Raw genomic sequence first — 19,935 nt, forward strand, 5'->3', positions numbered from 1 at the left:
GAGGAGGGGGTGGGAGGCTTCTCTGAAGAGGAAGCCCTTGGGGCAAGGGCAGAGTGGGGGGTCTCCGGGGGGGCCGTGGGAAGGCCCCGTTGTGTAGTGCTGGAGCCTCAGGCCCCAGGGACGCGGTACCGCTGGGCAGGAACTTGGACAGAGCTGGAACCCTGACCCACGCAGGCCCTCCTGGCTTCCCGACCTGTGGGGGAGACAGTTTCTGTCGACCCTTGGAGGGCCATCGCGGTCGGGCTGCGGAGAAGGGGCCTGAGTTGGGTTTGGACTCCAGCGCGAGCTTCCTGGAGGATCAAGCCGAGCCATGCTTGGCTAACTCGGGAGCAGGGACGAGGAAGCCCCCAACGCAGGTCCTGGCTCAGTGGCGATGGCGGGGGCGCCGGTCGACCGGGGCCAGGGAAACCGGAGCTGGCCCAGGAGACAGGGACTGACTGGCTCGTTCAGGCATGTGCCGGGGGAAGGGTCCGACAGATTCAGGGTCGTGCAGTTCCTGAAACGGCGAGGTAGGGCGCACAGGGAGGCGGGTCGCGGGGCGTGCGCGGCCACCCCAGGCCACCCCCGAACGGGATCGGCCGAGACCAGGACAGCGGCGGGCCGGGGCCTGGGGCCGCGGCCGAGCTCCGAGCGGTTCTCCCCGCCCCCGCAGCCCGCTATCCCTCGGCGCAGTTGTTTCTCTTACTCCGGAGGCCGGGGGTGCCTGCGATTGGCTGCGGACGGATGCCCGAGCGCGGATTGGCTGCCCAGGGCAGGGGGCAGGGCCGGGGGGGGCAGAGTCCGCCCCCGAACCTTCAAAAGGGAAGCCCCTCCAGACGCGCCCTCAGACCCGAGGCTGCACTGCGGGGCCGCGAGGCCTGGAGACTGAGCGAGTGAGCCGCGCGCGCCCCGAGGCCCCGGGCCGTCGGGCGCGCGTCTTGTCTCCAGCCATGGGGTCGGCGGCGCTAGAGATTCTCGGCTTGGTGCTGTGCCTGGTGGGCTGGGTGGGCCTGATTCTGGCGTGCGGGCTGCCCATGTGGCAGGTGACGGCCTTCCTGGATCACAACATCGTGACGGCGCAGACCACCTGGAAGGGGCTGTGGATGTCGTGCGTGGTGCAGAGCACGGGGCACATGCAGTGCAAGGTGTACGACTCGGTGCTGGCGCTGAGCCCCGAGGTGCAGGCGGCGCGGGCCCTCACCGTGGGCGCCGTGCTGCTGGCGCTCGTCGCGCTGTTCGTGACACTGGCGGGCGCCCAGTGCACCACCTGCGTGGCCCCCGGCCCGGCCAAGGCGCGCGTGGCCCTTACGGGCGGCGCGCTCTACGCGCTCTGCGGGCTGCTGGCGCTGGTGCCGCTCTGCTGGTTCGCCAACATCGTGGTCCGCGAATTCTACGACCCGACCGTGCCCATGTCTCAGAAATACGAGCTGGGCGCCGCGCTCTACATCGGCTGGGCCGCCTCGGCGCTGCTCATGTGCGGCGGCGGCCTCGTGTGCTGCGGCGCCTGGGTCTGCACCGGCCGCCCCGATTTTAGCTTTCCGGTGAAGTACTCGGCGTCGCGGCGGCCGACGGCCACCGGTGACTACGACAAGAAGAACTACGTCTGAGGCGGGGCTGCGAGAGGGAGGACTGGCCAGGGGATCGGCCTCCGCCGGGGTGTGCCGCGCGCCGGCTCCGCGGAACTCGGGGCTCTGCGCCCGCACTGGACTCTGGCCAGCGGCCTGTCCTCTCCTGCCGCCTGGCCAGCCCGGGCTGCGCCCTACCCCGTAACGGCGATGCGCGCCTGGGAGGACGCGCAGTGACTTTCATGCGCGGTGTTGGCCCCGATCATGTGGGTAGGGAGCGTGTTCCTGCAGCTGTATGGGCACCAGACTGGAGATGCTGCTGGCTCCCCAGGGGCTCCACATTTCCGAGGGACAGACCGAGAGCCCAGGGGCCCCAGCCTGGACCGCCAGAGAGACGTTTACAGCCGGACTAGACGACACCCACGGGCTGGACCTCCCTGTCTCAGCCCTGGACTTCGCCAGGGGAGGCTTACAGACACCAGATCCTGGGTGTGGGGCCAGGACCCTGCCCGCCTTTGCAGCTTGTGGGGAGTGTGCGAGTCTGCTTAGTAAATGGTTTGGATACCCTCCCACCCGTGTCCTGTCCTCTGTGCAGCCACCCCCCTGTGCCCAGCAGCCCCCTTTCATCCACCCACCCACCGATTTCTTCCCAATAAGCAGGGCTGGCCCCCTGGGAACCGGGAGATCCCACAGCCACTTCTCAGGTCCCCCTGCCGTCTGGTCGCCTTCCCACTGGGTGGGAAACAGCAGCCAGCAGGGCCACTGCTGAGTCCTCAGGGGAGGGGTGGGCACAGGGGCTGAGGCAGACCCCAGCAGATGCTGCAGATGGACCCAGCCAACGTGGGGGGGGTGGTCCTGGGATGCAGGCAGTGCCAGGGCTGCTGACTTTGCCGAGGGGACTGGGCGCCAGGCACCACCGGGCAGGTGCTTTCCGCCTGCCCTCCCAGGGCTCATCCATGCCTGGACCGCTCCCACAGGCAGACATCTGTACGACACTGACTAGGTCCCTGCTGCCAATGTGCAGCGGGAAGAGGGGCAAGTCCAGGGTGGGTGCCAGGCTCTGGAGAGGGGGCTGCAGGTCGACAACCACAATGCCATGGGGAGGAGGCTCTGGCAGCTGGCTGCCCAGATTGAGCTCCAGCCCCACACTCCTGGCTCCCTGCATAGGCCTGCGCCCACCCGTGTCCTGGCAGCCGGCCCAGACTCCGGCCAGCTGTCAGCATGTCTGTCAGCCCCTGCTGGGGGTACCCTGTGACTTTCCTCCTGTGGGTGGGGCCCCCGGGAGCCGGTGCCGGCCCTAATCAGGCACCTTGGGTGGGTACCCCACAAGGGCAGAGTGGGCCAGACTTGTGACAGCCACCGAGAAGCCAGTGCTTCCAGCCCTCTTCTCAGCACTCTGAATTAATGCGTTTTCACCGTCTGTCAAAGGCCGGGGCAGGAGAGGACAGCGGATGGGAGCAGGGCTGCTGGAGGAGCTCCAGACCCGCCAGTGGGGAGGGCGTGGCATCTGCCCCAGCTCATGTCCAGGAGGCCTGGGCCAGGTCCTGAGGCAAGGAGTCTCCCAGGCCTGGCCAGGCTGTCCCGTGGGGAGGGGCAGAACATGAGGACGTGGGCTCAGGGCAATGGCTGTGAACACGGCCCCGAGTCCCAGGACTTCCAGGGAGGCTGAACCATCCATCTGGGGGCCCAAGCCCCCAACAGTGGGACGAGCACAGAGGGCCGGGTCCCCGGGCGGAGGTCCAGCAGCCTTGGTGGCATCGCCACCTGGGCCTGACCTGGAGCAGCCCCCAGGACAGGGCGTGTGTGGTCCTGGGCTCAGCCCCTCTGCCCTGGCCACATGGCCCCGCTGTGGGGTACAGCGCGTGGACACTGTACTGAGCTGACTGCAGGGCCCCAGGCCCCAGCCAGGATTTTGAATGGTTGCTGCCCAGCCCTGGCTCCTGCACACGGCCAGGGTGGGGAGCGTGAGGGCCCCCGGGGCCAGGCTGCCATCCCTGACCCTCCTGGGCTGGGGTGAACTCCCCTCCAGAGGAGTCACATGGCCCCAGTGCAGCTGACCGCACTGCCCACCACCCTCCCCCAGGCCTACCTGGAGACCCGCCCCACCCCCCCATGTTCAACTTCTGGACCTGATTTCTTCTGGGCTTTTCCCACAAACCTAACGGCTGCCCAAACCACTGTGCTTCCTCCTGCCCGCAGCCCTCCAGCCTGCCTGCTCCCTGGGCCCTCAACTCCAGGCAGAGGCCAGAGTGTCAGCCACGTGTGTGAACGGCGGTCTCCTCGCCAACGGGCAGACGCGGCACCCTTGACCACCTGCAGCCCTCGCGGGCACTCCGGGGACAGCCCAGCCCATGGCTCCAGAGCTGCAGGCCTGCCCAGCTTGGACCTTCTGTGATGGGACACAGCTGACACTCACCGCGAGGCCCCTCAGCCCCTGAACCGGGGCGTTGCACTCACTGTCCCCACCCAGGGTGCCCGCAAAGCGGGGGCTCCTGGACAGACAGGGGCTGGGGTGAGTGGCAGGGTGGGCCTGGATGGGTGCGTGGTCAACAGCGTGGGTCTGAGGAAGCAGCGGGTGGGTGGAGCGGGCGGTCCTGCTGGTACCACGGTGGGGAGCGCGGGTGCTGGGGGCCCGGGCTCCACCCGCAGCTGTCCAGGGAGTCCCGAGGTCACTCCTCACGTGGACTTCCTGCTGGGCGGCAGGGTGCCCGGGACACAGGACCAAGGCCTCTCTGGACACAGAAGGCTCAGGGAACAACCAAATACTGGCCCTGTGGCCAGACCCAAGATTAGGGCACCATTTTATTCCATTAAAAACCATTGTCCTGGCGTCTAAAACCACGTCCATAACTTACAACCTAAATAAAAGCCAGTTAACATAAATAAGGAGAAGGAGAAGGTTACTTCTGAAGAAATCAAACCCTAGAAAAGACAGAAAAGAAAAAATAAATGTAAACAGTTCTTATGGTTTCCCAGATCAAACACACAGTGACCAGGCCTTCCAGCCGAGTGGTTGCTTCTGAGCGGCCCAGCACTCACGGGTGGGGGTCCTTGCCACCTGCCTGCCTGAGAACCGAAGGCCATCTGGCCCGGCACCTCCTCCCCTGCGGACCCCGCCCAGCGCTCCTCCCGGCTCCCCAGGCTGGCCCACCCGGGCTCCGTGCGCCTCACATGGGATGCGGCATTATCACCGGGCTGGCTGCAGGGAGGGGTCTGTCCCAAATGCCCGCCCCGCTGCAGAGACCCCCACTTGGAAGCTTTGACTCAAGCCCCCAAGGGCCCTTGCTGAGGCCCCGCCCTCCAGGCCCAAGGGGTGTCAGCCCTGTTTTAGATGAGAACACGGCGGCAGCCTGGCGAGGGTCCCCTGCAGACTGCTCAGGAGACCCAAATCTGATCCCAAAGTCCCGGGCCCCCCCCGAGAGGGGCTGGGGTCCCTGAGGCCCCAGACTGTTCTCAGTGGAGCCACTGGGGCTCCCAAGCCCTGAGGTCAACAGAGAACCGGGGGCTGGAGACTTTGGGCTGGCAGGAGGGACCCCCCACACCCATGCCAGGGCCTGGACGGGGCCTGCGTCCCAGCCAGGGCGCAGGGAGGGGCCAGGCCGGGCCTCTGCTGCGGGGGGCCTGGGGGCCTGGACAGAGCAGGCCCCAGCCCATCGCCCAAGGGCCCTGGAGAAGAGGTGGCCCTGGGGCACCGGGGCGGGAGTGGCCGAGTGGCATCTGGACTGTCAGTGACGGCGTGCGCTGGGCTCTCCCGCCGGGCGGCTGCCGCGGGCTGGGCCCCCTCATGCGTCCAGCACAGCAGAGCCGCAGACGCCCGGGGCCTGACCACACCTGGCAGCCAGAGCGAGGCAGACGCCGGCTCCCCCTGAAGGGAACCCGGGAGCCTAATGAGCTCAGCCCCCTCAGCGCGCCCCGCTGTGGCCCCGCCAGCCCGGGGAGGCAGCCCCGGGGAAGGCGCTGTGCCCGTCTCCACAGGGCCCCGCCTGGCCTCCAGCGCGAGCAGAAGCCGGGCTCTGTGGCAAAGCTCCAGCACGGCCTGCCCGACTCACCCTAGGAGAGCAGGGTCACGAGCGCGTCCAAGAACTTGCTGCGGTCCTCAGCCTTCAGCTCGATCACTGCGGTAATGAAAGGAAAACACTGCTGGGACAGGGCCAGGGCGGCAACTCCCCGCACATTCCAAGCGCGCCTGGCTCCCTGGGGCACTCTGCCCCAGCCACCCACCCGCCTGGGAGCGGGGGCGCCAAGCAGCTCGGCCCCCGGAGGCCCCAGCGTGGGGAGGCTGGGGCGTCCTGCCAGCCGGCCAGCACCACCTGTCCGGTCTCAGGTCTGAGATGAGAGGAGGGGTTGCTTCTGGGGGGACCGCCTCCACGAGACCATGAGAATGGCCTGGCAGCAAGACGGTGGCTCCAGACCCGAGGCCATGGGGTGAAGGCAGGTCTCGGGGCAGAGACGGGTCCTGCGAAGGCCCTGCTAGTGGCATGAGAGGTCCCTTCTAGGGGCAGGTGGCGCAGCAGGAGGACCCCCTGCCCTACATGATGTGACAGCTGGACCCCAGCACCTCAGGACGTGACTGTCCCTGGAGGTGGGCTTAGATTTTTTGGTAGGTCTGTATGGTCTTAGTCGCATCTGACTCTTTGTGATCCTATGGATGGTAGCCCGCCAGGCTCCTCTGTCCATGGGATTCTCCAGGCAACAACACTGGAGTGGGTCGCCATGCCCTGCTCTAGGGGATCTTCCCGACCCCGGGATCAAACCCTCGTCTCCTGCGTCTCCTGTACCGGCAGGCAGGTTCCTCCCCATGGCGCTGCCTGGTTTGGTTGTGTCAGGTCTGTTTCGTGAGGTACCTCTGGTCGTGGCCCACGGGCGCCAGAGCATGTGGGCTCCTAGCCCCCCAACCAGGGCTTCACATCGTGCAGAGGCCAAATGTGAACCCGTCCCACCCTGGCGCCCGGGAGACTGCAGGTGATATGAGCACTGGCGGCCCCCAAGGGTCGGCCCCTGCCGCCTCCGCTGGACAGCCTCAGGGCTCCCGGGGGAAGTGGCCCCAGGCTGGGCCGGGGCGCAGGCCCGAGGTCAGAGGGCTGCCAGCAGGGCCCCCGGGCGCCTCGCGGGCGCCGTGCAGGGACTCTCACCCGAGAGATCGAAGTGGTTGTGCAGTGCCCGGGAGTTGGTGCCCTCCGCCGCCTTCTCAAACGCCCGGCCGAAAAAGCTGCGGACACACAGAGGCACTGTCGCCGGCACCACCCGGGGCCTCAGGCCCCTCCGGGAGGCCACTGCTGGTCCCGCTACAAGCCAGCCCTGCTCAGCCCTCGGGCAGGCGTGCCCCCAGCGCCCCCCACACCCCGCGGAGCTGTGTGGGGTGGGGTCCTAGGCATGCACGGCAGGGTGGAATGGGCCGGGGGAGGGGAGGGGACGGGGTGCAGGGAGCTGGGGTGCAGGAGCGCCCCGGGTGCTGGGCCACACCTCCCGTGCATGTAAGCCCCCGCCCACCCGCCTCGAGGTGGAAAAGGCTGTCTCTGGCCTGGCACCGAGGCCGAACCCCCAGCAGACCCAGCCGCCTGGACTCACTTCTTCCTGTCCGAGCCATCGGTCTCTGGGGGGATGCCCACCACAGTCACGGTGCCCTGCTCCGTGCTCAGGGGGGCGGCCATTACCAAGGGCAGCAGCTTGCAGCGCCGGTTCTTTGTCTGCCAGGGGGATGCACATCTCGGTCATGGCCTGTGCCCAGGCGAGTGCCCCTGGCACCCAGGAGCCCCGAGACGCCCACGTCCCCAGCCCACTGCCCCAGCCTCCGGGGCCCCTGGATGCTCCCCCCACTGTCCCCAGCTTCAGGTCCTGACGTGGTTGTCACCACCTCCGGGAGGCCCTCCTAGGCCCATGCTTCCCTCACCTGCCTCTGCTGAACTCGACCCCAGCCCCAGAGGCCCCCCGCCCTCACCGAGCACACGAAGGACTTGAGTAGGTGTCTGCTGAGCAGGCTCAGGGAGGCGGGCTTGGAGAACAGCGCCACATCCGGGGTGCCCTGTGGGTGCGGGACGGGCGGTCAGGGGCAGCCGGCGCGCCTGGCAGGGGGCGTGCGTCGGGGGGAGCTGACCTCCATGAGGGAGCAGTAGAGGAAGGGCCCCTGGGAGATGACGAGGTTGGTGCAGAGGCAGCTGGCGATGGTCTGCTGCGTGGCACGCAGCTGCCGTTTGGCGAGCTCCAGGCCGCGGTACAGCTTGTCCAGGTTACCCCTGCAACGGCAGACGCGTGGCTGCGCCACAGGCTCGCATGGAGGGGCCGTGGGGACGCACTCCCCTCCCTCCTGCCCAGCTCGCTCCCACGTGGGAGGAAGTGACGGAGTGTTTATCCACGTGGATGGACGTCACGGGGAGGGGCTGGTGTCGGAGGACAAGAGACTGGCAGCGAGCAGAGGTGCCCTGCAGGGCTCTGACTGGGGAGGTGTGGGGGGCACCAGGACCCTGCCGCCTGGCAGACGGGTTTCTGCCCGTCTCCCACTCCAAGGGGGTCCCCTCTGTGAAGCAGTGAGCCCTTCAAGTGAACCTCCATACCCTGCAGGTGAGGACCCCGAAATGCCACACTGGCTCCCCACCTGCCAAGATGAGGCCGTGCCTTCCACCAGCAGGTCGTCCCCAGAGACCCAGGGCTCGCTGGGCGTCCACAGCACCACCCTGCGCCCTGGAACTGGTGACAGGAGCACCAGACATTTGAGAAAGACCTGGGGCCCCAAAAATGGCCCTAGAGGAAGCTGGAGATGATCTGGAACCACAGGAATGCTGAAAATGAACTCTAGCTGGTGTCTTCAGAGCGATTTGAGCAATATATTCATAAACCAAGAATAGGGTGCCACAGAAAAGGAACAATCGGAAGCTGGGAAGTTTGTGGAAGAATGGTGGCTGCAGCACATAAGCAGCTCCCTGGAGGCTGACGTCCAGACGGGCTCCTCACCAGAGACGGGACAGACGCGCGGGAGACAGAAGGAGGAACCAGACTGCAAGACTGAGCACTATTCCAGGCCCAGAAAGATCAAGAAACAGGCGTGTTGGCAGGGAGGGGGACAGTGAAGAGAAACTACAAAAGCGTTCCCTCGGACTCACCCAAAAGCTCAGCCTGACGCAGGAAATGGTATCGACCTCACACACCACTAGACCTTTTGCACACTGAGACCTGAAAAAGGTCCCGAAAACTTCTGGTGGGGTCTGGGGTGCACTTACAGAGAAACAAGAACCAAACGGCTTGGACTTCTCATCGGCACGATGGGCTGCTAGGAGGCGGGGAGCAGCCCCGAATTCTGCATGAGCCAGACCAGCACCCGGCTGAGGGCGAAGGGGGCACCTTCAGACACGCGAGGGTGCAGAACCTTCCCCTCAGCAGCCCTTTCTTTAGGAGCTGCTTGAGAATCACGCTCCTGCGAAACGAGGCCGTGCAGACGGCCGAGGAGCCAGGACGCGCCGGGGCCGCCCCAGAGGCCCCGTCCGGCTGGTCAGCGGCAGGCCTGGGGGCCTGGAGGGGAGGTCACACCCCAGGCTCTGCTGGACAGAAGGCGCTCAGGGGATGAGAGCTGGGAAACCGGATGCAGTAAAGGAGGCTCCAGGGAAAACAAAGGGCTGTGCGGCCGGAAGGAATGCGGTCACTGCCCAGGTGGCTCGGACGATAAAGGATCCTCCCACAAAGCAGGAGATGTGGGTTCGATCCCTGCGTCAGGAAGGTCCCCTGGAGGACGCAACGGCAACCCACTCTATCTTCTTGCCTGGAGAATCCCACGGACAGAGGAGCCTGGCCGGATACAGTCCCTGGGGCCGCTGAGAATTGGATACGACTCAGTGACTAACACACACGCCCTGCACGTTAGTGACTCTGGGACATCTTATCAGCCCAACCACGGACCACTGTTCACTGATCTTCATCCCTTAGAATCAACCTACAGCCAAAGGTGAGGCAGCTCACGTTCGGCCCTCTACCCCACGGTTATCGACCGTGAACACACGGAAGCATTTTCACAGCTTGGGAGGTGCGGGGGAGGGGAAAATGAGGGACACCAACAACCCTTCCTCACTGACTGGGGAGACAAGACCAAGACGTGAGAATGTTAAAGCTACGAAGGAGCTAAAAATAGGGGCAGCACTGTATGGGCAGGAGGGAAGGCGGACAGAAGGGGCTGAATGCTCTTTGTTGCGACAGGAAGTCAGCGGACAATGGCTGAGACTGGCCCATCAGCTCTGAGATGGGTGGAAACAGTCGACAGTATGGTTTTTGGATTTTCCCATACTTCTAGATAAAGACGGAGCAACGACATTACAGAACCAATGACCTTTGGTTCTAAGACTCACACTCAGAAGACAAGGGAGTGAGCCACACTGCTGCCCGTGAGCTGAAAGCGGGGGGAGGAGGCCCCCAGCTGGCCAGCAGATGCACTGTCAGCATCAGAGTCGGGGCGGCCGAGGAGCAGAGGCCTAAGAAAGACAGAAGATTCAGGCAGCCGCGGACAGAGGCCCCGGGAGCCACACGGGAGTCGTGGCCAAGTCCAGGGGGCCAGGGCAGGCTCCCCCCGAAAAAGTCGGGAAGAGTAAACTCGCAACAGATGAGAAATGGTCTGATCTGGTCAGTTACCAACAGGAAAAGGACAGGGAGGATGGCCTCGCTCTCGAGAAGGAAGGTCAGCTAGACAGACGCGTCCTCAGAGGACCACAACGGTAACATCCTATTTCAAAACAAGCCGAAACAGTTAAAAGACAGTGCACCTCAGGAAGTGGGACAGGGAAACATCAGGAACAAACGAATATTTCAGAAAAGAAGATTTGACTAAAAGAGACAGAGGAATGAACACACATAACAGAAATGCCTGAAGAGGTACGGCAGGTGAGAAAGAAATTTAAAAATCAAAAGGAAGGAAAGCATTCCCACTGAAACCGGGCTGCGGGCCTCCCGCGTCCCTGGTCACGCCCTTCTCCGCGGCAGGGCGGGGCTGGGGGCGGGAGTGGCCGGTGCGGGGTGGGCTGCGGCCGTGCGCTACCTGGAGAGGCTGTCCAGGGCCTGCGTGAAGCTGTCTGTCCCAGAGCTGTCCTTCTCGGGGCTCTCCATCAGCGACATGGTGGCAAAGACCACGTCGCTGGCCAGGAACTTGTGCTTGAAGCCAAAGTGGACGCTGAAAGTCTGGACACGCATGTCCTTCATGCTGCAGCGGGGGAAGCAGTGGGGCGGCCATCTGCGCGTGCCCGGGGCAGCCTTGCACAACGGCACCCTCCCTGCCCCCATGGATTCTCGTGGCACGGCCCTTCCGGTCAGAGAACGGGCGGGATGGGAGGCCCGCACACCAGCACTGCAGCAGGGATGCTGAGCGCCCGGCACCAGGCCGTCAGCTCGTGGGGCGTGGCAGGAGCTGGCTGTGTGTGTGCAGGGGGCAGGGGGGTCCCAGGGTGCCAGGAGCAGCCAGGCCCGTGCCCTCCAGCAGGGCTGGAGGACCCGCTGGGCACACCTCTCCTGAGCCTGACCCCAGTGGGATCCCAGGGTCCAGAGACAGACAGGCTGGGTTGACTGCAAATGTCTGCATCTCGGCCCCAATTCTAGACTTTTCAGGCACTTTAAGAGATCCTATTTTTAACCCAAAGAGATGGTCCCAATTATTTGCGTATTCTCATTTTCTGCATTATTTTTAGAGCGTGGCTAAAGCTGAAACCCTGACAAAGTTTAATCCATAGAAACGTGAGTTTACCCAAACTTATTTGCAGACTCTTCAATCATCTCCCGCAAATTCTCCTTCAAGGAGACGTCCATGGACTGAAACTTCTGCTTCACCTGTCTGAGGGGGAGACTGGGGGCGGGGGCGCTGGGTCACAGGCGGCGCGACCCCTGGCCACCACCCCAGCCTGGTCACTCCAGAGCGACCAGATTCGGGGCTCCGAGGAGGAGTGGGGGCGTGGGGCACACTCACCCCACGTCCGCGAGGAACTCCTGCAGCCGCTTCTGCCCGTGCAGGGACCAGAGCTTGAACCTGGCCGCCGTGTAGCACGTGTTACACAGGCTGTCATGGAGGGACCAGTGCTGGTAGAGCGCTAGGCGGAGGCTGTGCCCGCGTCAAGGAGCTGCAGCTGCAGGTGACCCGCCCCCACCCCGGGACCACCACCTGCACCCCCAGCTGCCCCGGGGTCCTGGGGCTCTCCACGGGACTCGACCCGGACAGAGAGCCCGGGAGGTGTGGATGCACAGCGAGATCAAGGGAACCCTGTGGCCACACAGGACCCGGAGGCCCCACGGGGAGTCTCCAGCTCTGGCCCGAGACACGTGAAGCTCCTGAACACAGCAGAGCCGCAGAGGGGCCTGCGCCCCTGGGGCCCTCCCCCTGCGCCCCCGGGGCCCTCCCTGGCTGGTCCTGGGGACTCGGGCAGTGCGCCCCCTGGGCCCTCCCAGTCTCTGGTCCTGGGGACGCGGGCGGGGCCCGAGCCCAGGGTCTGAGTGGCGAGGATACTCGTACTCGAAGGAGATGCGCGCGCAGTCCACAGAGAGCGCGTGCTCCTCGTCCTCACGCCGGTGGCTGTGCCGGGACACGTGGCGCTGCAGCACGCCCACGTCGGTCACGTACTTCACCCTGGAGGACAGCATGCCTGGGCTCGCCGCCCCTCCTGGGGCCCCCGCCCCACCCGAGTGTCCACACAAGGCCACACACAACTGCGCCAGAGGTCCGGTCCCGATAGGGACCCAGGCCCACGGCAGCTCCTCCTCAAAGGGCCCTGCAGGGACGCGGCCCCCCATCCCCTACGGCAAACCCGCTGCAGCCGACCTCGGGCGGCCCGGGGGTGCGCCCTTACTGAGTGATTTTGTCTTGCACCCACTGGTCCGTTAGTCCAACGATGGCCCACCTGGAGGGAGAGGACGCAGCCGTGAACAGGCGGGCGGCACTCGTGGGCATCTCTGCCCCGTGGAGTCTGACCCACACACTCCACTGCACCAGGCCCCCAGCAGACCCGGAGGCAGCCCGTGGCGCCCCTGCCCTGAAGCTCACCGCCTGCCAGGGCTGCCAAGGTGCCAGGCGGCAAAGGACCTTGCTCAAACCTCACTCTCAAGTTTGCTGGGCAGCAGGGCCAAGCGGTCAGCTGGGAGGCGCTGACGGCTCGGGCCCCACCCTCGGACCCCCTGTGCCCGTGACGCTCCACTGCCCCCCTCCACGAGTCTGTGCGCAGTGAGGGCTGTGCAGTCATGAAGGAAGCCAGGGCCATGCACAAGTGCAGGACGGGGCCGCAGCCGGCACTGGCGGGGGGCCTGGCCTGGCCGCGGGGGACCCGCCTGCTCAGAGGGGCCCACGTACCACAGCATGTCACTCAGGTCCTTGGACAGGAGCCATGCCAGGTCGAACATCACCATGGCCGCCTAGGAGAGACGGGCCTGAGGCCGGCAGTCCTGCTCAGGGCAGGGCCCGGCCCACGTGGAGTCGGGGTGGGGGAGAAGGGTCCGATCAGGAGCCCTAAACCCCGTCTGCCCTGAGACTCTGGGCCTCCTTCTGCAGCTCCAAGGAGGCTGGCTTCCAAGGGAGCGTCTGGCATCTGAGGGGCCGGGCGTCCGTCCCCTCCCAGACCACCCGCCTGCCTGCGCCTTAGCACCCTCCGCTTGCTGGAACAGAAGGACCACCCTGCAGAGCCCAGCGGGGGCCCCGACCACAGAAGGGCTCTGGAAATATGCGCTCAGAGTCAGGGCCCCAGGACCAGACCCTAAGACTAGACAAGGCATGCTTCACTGGAAACCTATTTTCTGGGGTTCCTCAAGGTCCTGAGTTGTGCTCAGCGACCCCAAGCTGACACGATGTGTCTTCCATATGAAATTCGTCCCAGGACACACGGACGCTGACGGGCCTGTGCGAGTCCAGAGTTCCAGCCCCCTATACAGACTAACAGGCCCATTCCGTGTTTCTGATGACGAACAGAAACAACAGCTGCCATTCCCTTGGGCACCCCTGGCATGAGGGACCTTTCACCCAGGGGAGGCCCAGAGGCTCACCCCTCCCCGGCCACACAGAGGAGGCTGCAGGGCTGGGAGCGCCTCCCAAACTCGCGCGCCATCCTCCTCCTCATTTAGGACAGGGGCCCCAGAGTGAGATAGGACCGTGACTGCGCGCCCCGTACCCACCGACGTCCCGTGATACTCGTACTGCTCGTAGTCAAAGAGGATGTCTCTCCTGTAAGGACACAAGATACAGGGCCTCACCAGGAAGCACAACGGGAAGAAAGCACTGGTGACGATGCTGGAATCCGATGGCGCCGAGAAACACGGCTTCCAGTGCGAGGAGGGAGTCTGGGTAACTCAGTCTCCTTTGTGCTCTGTGTTTTCCCTGTGAGATGTTTTACCTAATGGCCATCTATCCAATCAGTGAGGATTTGTAAATAGAAGTATCTGCACTTAGAAACCTACGATAGCAAAGGACCAGGGCTGTCACCCCTAATGGACGGCATGTTTGGGGGGCCTGGGGGCCCGGCCTGGCCCTCGGGGGACCAGAGGAGAAACAGAGGGGCCCAGAGCTTCTCCTGGTGCAGGGCCCACACACACGATCCTGCAGGCGCTGGCCCAGAGGCTCTCAAGTAAGCCCGACCCTAACGTGGAGAAGAGACAGGCATCACTGACCCGCCTTCCCACCACTGGACGCATCCTCACCTCCGGGCCTCCCACTCTCTCCGCTGCCTCCTCTTCAGGGTTCGCTCTGCGATCTCCTGCCCGTGACAAAGAGAACAGAGGGCTGAGAAAGAGTCAAGAACTCAGTGCCTAGCCCGGGAGGGTTCTGATCCGACGGAGGGCCAGCGGGTGGGCGGGGGCACCAGGAGGGGTCTCTGTGGTGACGGGAGTGTCCTGTGTCCCGACTATTTCAGTGGCTGTGATAGGTCACCGTCGGGGACACGGGCAAAGCACATACGTGCTTTCAGCTCATTTCTGACACCTGCGTGTGGATCTGCAGTGACGTCAGAATCAGTTTAAAAAGGCAAGGGATGGTCCTGAGGAGGGACCTTCTGGAGGGTGCTGGAACACCTCCCTATCACATGACTTCGTACATCTGTCAGACCTCCCAGAACCACACACCTGGTGAACGTTATCATGCAGAAGTCACACTTCAGTAAAGCTGACTCGCAAAACGCCCAGGTCTCGTCAGTAGACTAACAAAGGACTCTCTGACCTTCCCCACAGTGCCGAGTGGTGTCCTGTGCCCTGCCCTCACGTCTGTGGGACTCCCAGGCTGGTCAGAAGGGCTCAAACAGCTCAATATATATTAAAAAAAAAAAAAAAAAAACCAACCCAATCGAAAAATGGGCAGGGGATCCAAACAGACATTCTGCTCAGAGTCAGCACCCTCACCTGCTGCCTCCCAGCTCTGCCTGGGCCTGCAGGATCTGGGATGACCCTTGACCTTCGGGAGTGACTAGCTCCTCAGGACTGTGGTGAAAGGCCCAAACCCACCTCCTCCAGCCGTGTGCGCTTCTCAGAAGGCTCTGACCCCTCATCGCTTTCATTTCCCGAATGTTCTTCATCCTCCTCTTCATCCCGAAAGATGTCGTCATAGGCAGGAACTTCAAGGTCATCATCTTGTTTAACAAGCAGTTTGATCTACGATTAAAACAGAAAGCCATCAACCTCCCCTCTTCTTGATGGAAAACTATCCATCACGCTTTTTCTCTCCAAGAATCTTATCTCTCGAAGCTGCACCCCACTCAGTGAACAGATAGTATGGGGCCCGCAGACGAAACGACTATGCAGTCACCTAGGTCTGGATAAAACACTCCCTCTTAGGCCCACACTCAGCCAACAAAACGAACACCTTGCACCTCAGCCTCCGACCAAGGACACAGAGATCCGTGACCTCACAGTGAGCAAAACTCCTGTCCCTAAAAGAAGTCCTTCGTGAGAGAGTTTCAGGTCTGAGGCTACTGTGGGTGCATGCCACGGGCAGCTCAGAGAGCTCATGTGAGAGGGCATGTGGCCCCACACAACCCTCCTGGACCCCACACCACCCAGGTAGCCAGGGAGCGTGCTGCCCCATTTAGAGGGCAGGTGCCTGAGGTCCCCGACAGTCAATAAAGCCGGCTGGCCTGAGTTCGGAGTGCAGACTCGGAGCAGGTTCCGGACCCTGTGCCTCCTGGGTCCAGCGAATTCCACACATGCTTTCTGAGCCCCTCCAAGGGGAGGTAATGTGTTTCTCATCAAAGATGGAGAAGACCAGGCCCTGTCCTCAGGCTGCTCCAGCTCCTATAGGCAAGGTGGACACATGCCTTGCCAAGAACACCAGGCCTGATGCTGTGGCATAAAAGGAACAGACAGACAGAAGCGAGAGCTCAGGGAGTACGGCCTACCTGGGTGTCGTTGTACACATTCACGACATTGACTGGCCTGTGAGTGTCACACACGAAAAACACGGCCTCTTCATCGGGTTGAAGGATATCCAACAGATCCACGTTCGCACCACAGTTTATGAGGACAAAATAGCGGAACTGGACAAAGGAGAGGAAGGCGGTGAGTTACTGCACAGGGGAGGCCTTCTGCCTTCAGCACCAGGCTGGAGTCCTGCAGGGACTCGTCCAGCCCGATGCATGGCGAGGCCCTGCTGGCAAAGGGCTCCAGGCGTGGCCACAGCTGGCCTGTGCCGAGCGCTTTAACAACCCCATGCACAAGTTCATTTACAGGATGACATCGTGAGGCGGGTACCATGACTGTCCCGGCAACGAGGAGTAGGCAAAGGCCGAATCTCTTCTGGCCTCAGGCGTGGGGTTCAGAAGGTGATGTGGACAGACCTAGAGTTCAAATGCATAGTGGGGTCTCCCGACCTGTCACTCTCGCTTCTGTGACAGACTCCTCTCTGTGCTGGCAGCACTGCACTGGGTCAGATTCCCGCAAGTCTGAGGTAGCTCCCATTTAACAAGCATCTTGGATATTAAGGGGGTTTCCCTGGTGGCTCAGATGGTAAAGAGTCTGTCTGACAATGCAGGAGACCCGGGTTCAATCCCTGAGTCGGGAAGATCCCCTCGAGAGGGAAATGGCAACCCACTCTAGTATTCTTGCCTTGGAAATCCCATGGAATGAGGAGCCTGGCAGGATACAGTCCATGGGCTGGTAAAGAGTTGGACACAACTGAGCAGCTAACACTAAATATTAACTGAAGCTTTTTGTTACATCCTATCACTACAGAAAACTCTTTCCTCATAAATACTGAACTGGCATCGGTCCCTCTCATGATGACAGGAGCACCAGGTGAGGACTTGTCTCTGCTGGACAGTCTTCATTGCGGCCAGAACCTCTGGGATCCTCTTCCAGATGGCAGCCCCTCCCTGGGGGGCGGCGGGGTCTCAGACATCCTGTCTCTCGTCATAGCTCCATGCAGAGCTGAGAAGACACCTGGTCTCTACTGCTTAAATTCCAAAGGGAGAAAGCATGTTCCTGAATTTCCAGTTGGAAACTGGGATACGTTTCTTGGAGAAATAAATGTGAAATAATGGTCTGATGTAAAGCAACTTTAACCAGGCTGTATCAGAAACAGCCGGCCAAACTCCAACCACCTGAAAGAGAAACATGTCCAAACACAGGCTCAAAGCTAGACATTGTCCGTGTTCATCATCTTGTTTTTGTCATCAATTTTGCTTCTGCGATTGGAGGGTAAGTCACCCACACATAGAGCCCACTTTTCTGTGTCACCTAAGGAAGCCGACAGTTAGGAATGCACACACGCCATTGTAGAAACAGCCAGCTCTTTGCCACCAGCACCACTTGGGAAGCCCCATCGTAGAAACAGAAAGAATGCTCAGTGTTAAGAAGTTGCAGTTAAGAGATAAAGCCCAATACTCTCAAATGTATCTCTCATACCTGTTCCTTATGCTCAAGAAATGCAGTTTCAAGTTCTTGCCACCCAGAAACGGGAACCAGCGTATACTGCACGTGATCACACTGGAACAGGGCCTGGGGAGAGAGTATTTTCAAAACCTGCTGTATCTAGGGTGACAGCAATCCATCTTAAAGTGCACATTAAACGAAAAAGATGGGCTGAGAGACAACAGATGCTAACGTAAGGTTAGTGAAATGTTGACGTCAGCTAGGAGGCAATGGGAACACGAACGTTCAATGAACCATTCTTCAGCTTTGCTAAACATCACCAAAGGAAAACTGCTGAAAAACTTGGTATTTCTAGGTTTTCTGTGAGTAGTTCCTGACCCAAGGGCCTGACCAAAGCTCATGCAAACCTTGGTTCGTGGCTGCACGCTCAGTCTTTCAGTCCTGACTCTTTGAAACCCCATGGACTAGCCTGCCAGGCTCCATGGGGTTCTCCAGGCAAGAATACTGGAGTGGGTTGCCATTTCCTGCTCCAGGGAATATTCCCGACCCAGGGGTCAAACCTGCATCTCCTGCATTGCAGGTGGATTCTTTAATGCTGAGTCATCGGGGAAGCCTTGCACCATATTTAAAACCGAACAAACATCTTTCCTTAGCCCCGAAGAATTGATGCCTTCAAACTGTGGTGCTGGAGAAGGCTCTTGAGAGCCCCCTGGACAGCAAGGAGATCAAACCAATCAATCCTAAAGGAAATCAACCCTGAGTATTCACTAGAAGGACTGATGCTGAAGTGCCAATACTTCAGCCACCTGATGAGAAGAGCTGACTCGTTGGGAAAGACCTTGATGCTGGGAAAGATCTAAGGCAGGAGAGGGGCATAACAGGATGAGATGATTGGATGGCATCACTGACTCAATGGACATGAGTTTGAGTAAACTCTGGGAGATGGTGAAGGACAGGGAAGCCTGGCGTGCTGCAGTCCATGGGGTCGCAAAGAGTCGGAGACAACTGAGCGACCGAACAACAACGCTCTTTCCTGTTAGGTTAAGGAATCAGTATCTGCGGAATCCCTGATGACACCCCAGTGCTCTCGACTGTCAGATTCCTCTGCCTCGAACCCCACAGGCGAAAAGTCTCCACAAGTCTACGGGTCTCTCCAACGCAGCCGTTCTGTGCCCAGCTTCTGGCCTTTTGCTGGCTTCTCCTCTAACCCACCTAACGCAGTCCCTCCCAGGGCGCAACCTGGCGGGAGTCCCCGCCCCAGGCCGAGCTCCCGCCCCGCTCCTCCCCTCGCGCCTGCCCCCGGCCCCCCGCGCCCACCGCCGTCCCGGCCAGCAGGTCTCACCTGAAGGATCTTGCAAGCGCACAGAGCGTCCACGTCCGAGGCCACGAAGAGAAGAACCCTCTGTCGGGGGGAGAGCTGGCTGAGAGCGGCTCCTCGAACCCCGGCCCCTCCTGCCCCCACGGTCGCGCGCCCTCGTCCCTTCCCCCAGTCTCGGAGCCCAGGAAGGGCTCACCTGGCTCTGGACCACCTCGTAGAACTCCTTGCGGAAGTCGGACACGAACATGACCGCGGCGCCTGGACACCCCGGGCTAGAACAGAGACTGCGAGGCCGGCGGCGGTCAAGACTCCCGCCAAGTCCCGGCTCTCCCGATTGCCCCGGGGGCCAGCCAATCGCGACTCAGGTCCCCGCCTCTCCGCTTCTCTGATTGGCCCGGGCTGGGAACGACACTTACTCTAGGCCATTCACGACAGGACGACTGCGGCCCGCCCCTAGAGGAGCGTCCTCCACAGGCTGCACGCATTGCGGGTCGCGCAAGTCTAGTGCGACTCCGTTTCTCCACACACCCTGAACTCGGTACGCTTTGCTGCTGCTGCTGCTGCTAAGTCGCTTCAGTCGTGCCCGACTCTGTGCGACCCCATAGATGGCAGCCCATCAGGCTCTGCCGTCCCTGGGATTCTCCAGGCAAGAATACTGGAGTGGGTTGCCATTTCCTTCTCCAGTGCATGAAAGGGAAAAGTGAAAGTGAAGTCGCCCAGTCGTGTCCGATTCTTCGCGACCCCGTGGACTGTAGCCTATCAGGCTTCTCCGTCCATGGGAGTTTCCAGGCAAGAGTAGTGGAGTGGGGTGCCATTGCCTTACTTTGGGGGAAAAAAAATGCCCACTCCCCACCTCCAACTGGGATCTCCAGGTTAAAGGAACCTCGCCACAAATTAAATTCATGTACACTTCAGGAATTCTCTGGAGAAGGAAATGGCAACCCACTCGAGTACTTTTTTTGTTTTTTAATATTTGTCCAAAATCTTTATTGAATTTGTTACGATATTGCTTCCATTTTATGTTTTGGTTTTTTGGCCACGAGGCATCTGGGATCTTGGCTCCCCGATGAGGGATCGAACCCGGAACCCCCGCATTGGGAGGTGAAGTGTTAACCACTGGACCTCTTGCGTGGGAAATTCCATGGATGGAGGAGCCTGGTGGGCTACAGTCTTTGGGGTCGCAAAGAGTCGGACACGACTGAGCGACTTCACCTTCACTACATTTCACTTCAGGAATTCTCAGGTGCCTCAGTGGTAAAGAACCCGCCTGCCAAGCAG

The 19,935-nt window shown here is 61.8% G+C and overlaps 2 protein-coding genes across 4 annotated transcripts; one reads left to right on the top strand and one right to left on the bottom strand.

Moving 5' to 3' along the window:
* Positions 1-825: 825 nt before the first annotated feature.
* Positions 826-2,113, top strand: CLDN5 (claudin 5). Its single transcript, XM_081541939.1, has one exon. It carries the CDS (start codon positions 930-932, stop codon positions 1,584-1,586), a length of 657 nt encoding a protein of 218 aa, XP_081398065.1. The 5' UTR covers positions 826-929; the 3' UTR covers positions 1,587-2,113.
* Positions 2,114-4,307: 2,194 nt separating this feature from the next.
* On the bottom strand, positions 4,308-19,360 carry CDC45 (cell division cycle 45). 3 transcript variants are annotated; one of them, XM_081541857.1, is made up of 20 exons: positions 19,074-19,360; positions 18,854-18,941; positions 18,682-18,741; positions 17,373-17,465; positions 15,869-16,006; positions 14,979-15,125; positions 14,184-14,239; positions 13,662-13,710; positions 12,847-12,908; positions 12,350-12,400; positions 12,010-12,129; positions 11,476-11,607; positions 11,257-11,355; positions 10,558-10,719; positions 7,639-7,777; positions 7,483-7,566; positions 7,113-7,231; positions 6,677-6,753; positions 5,594-5,659; positions 4,308-4,466 (listed from the first exon to the last, which is right to left on the bottom strand). In XM_081541857.1, the coding sequence occupies exons 2-19, from the start codon at positions 18,902-18,904 to the stop codon at positions 5,595-5,597; spliced, it is 1,704 nt and encodes a 567-aa protein (XP_081397983.1). In that variant the 5' UTR covers positions 18,905-18,941; positions 19,074-19,360; the 3' UTR covers positions 4,308-4,466; position 5,594. The 3 variants fall into 3 exon arrangements, with proteins under 3 accessions (XP_081397983.1, XP_081397985.1, XP_081397984.1); XM_081541859.1 differs by lacking the exon at positions 19,074-19,360 and having other exon boundaries at positions 11,476-11,565; positions 12,016-12,129; positions 18,854-18,998; XM_081541858.1 differs by lacking the exon at positions 19,074-19,360 and having other exon boundaries at positions 18,854-18,998.
* Between the last annotated feature and the right edge of the window lie 575 nt (positions 19,361-19,935).

Source organism: Giraffa tippelskirchi, chromosome 11 (genome assembly GCF_054371585.1).
Source record: "Giraffa tippelskirchi isolate mGirTip1 chromosome 11, T2T-mGirTip1v1.2.pri, whole genome shotgun sequence".
NCBI classification, from domain to species: Eukaryota; Metazoa; Chordata; class Mammalia; order Artiodactyla; family Giraffidae; genus Giraffa; species Giraffa tippelskirchi.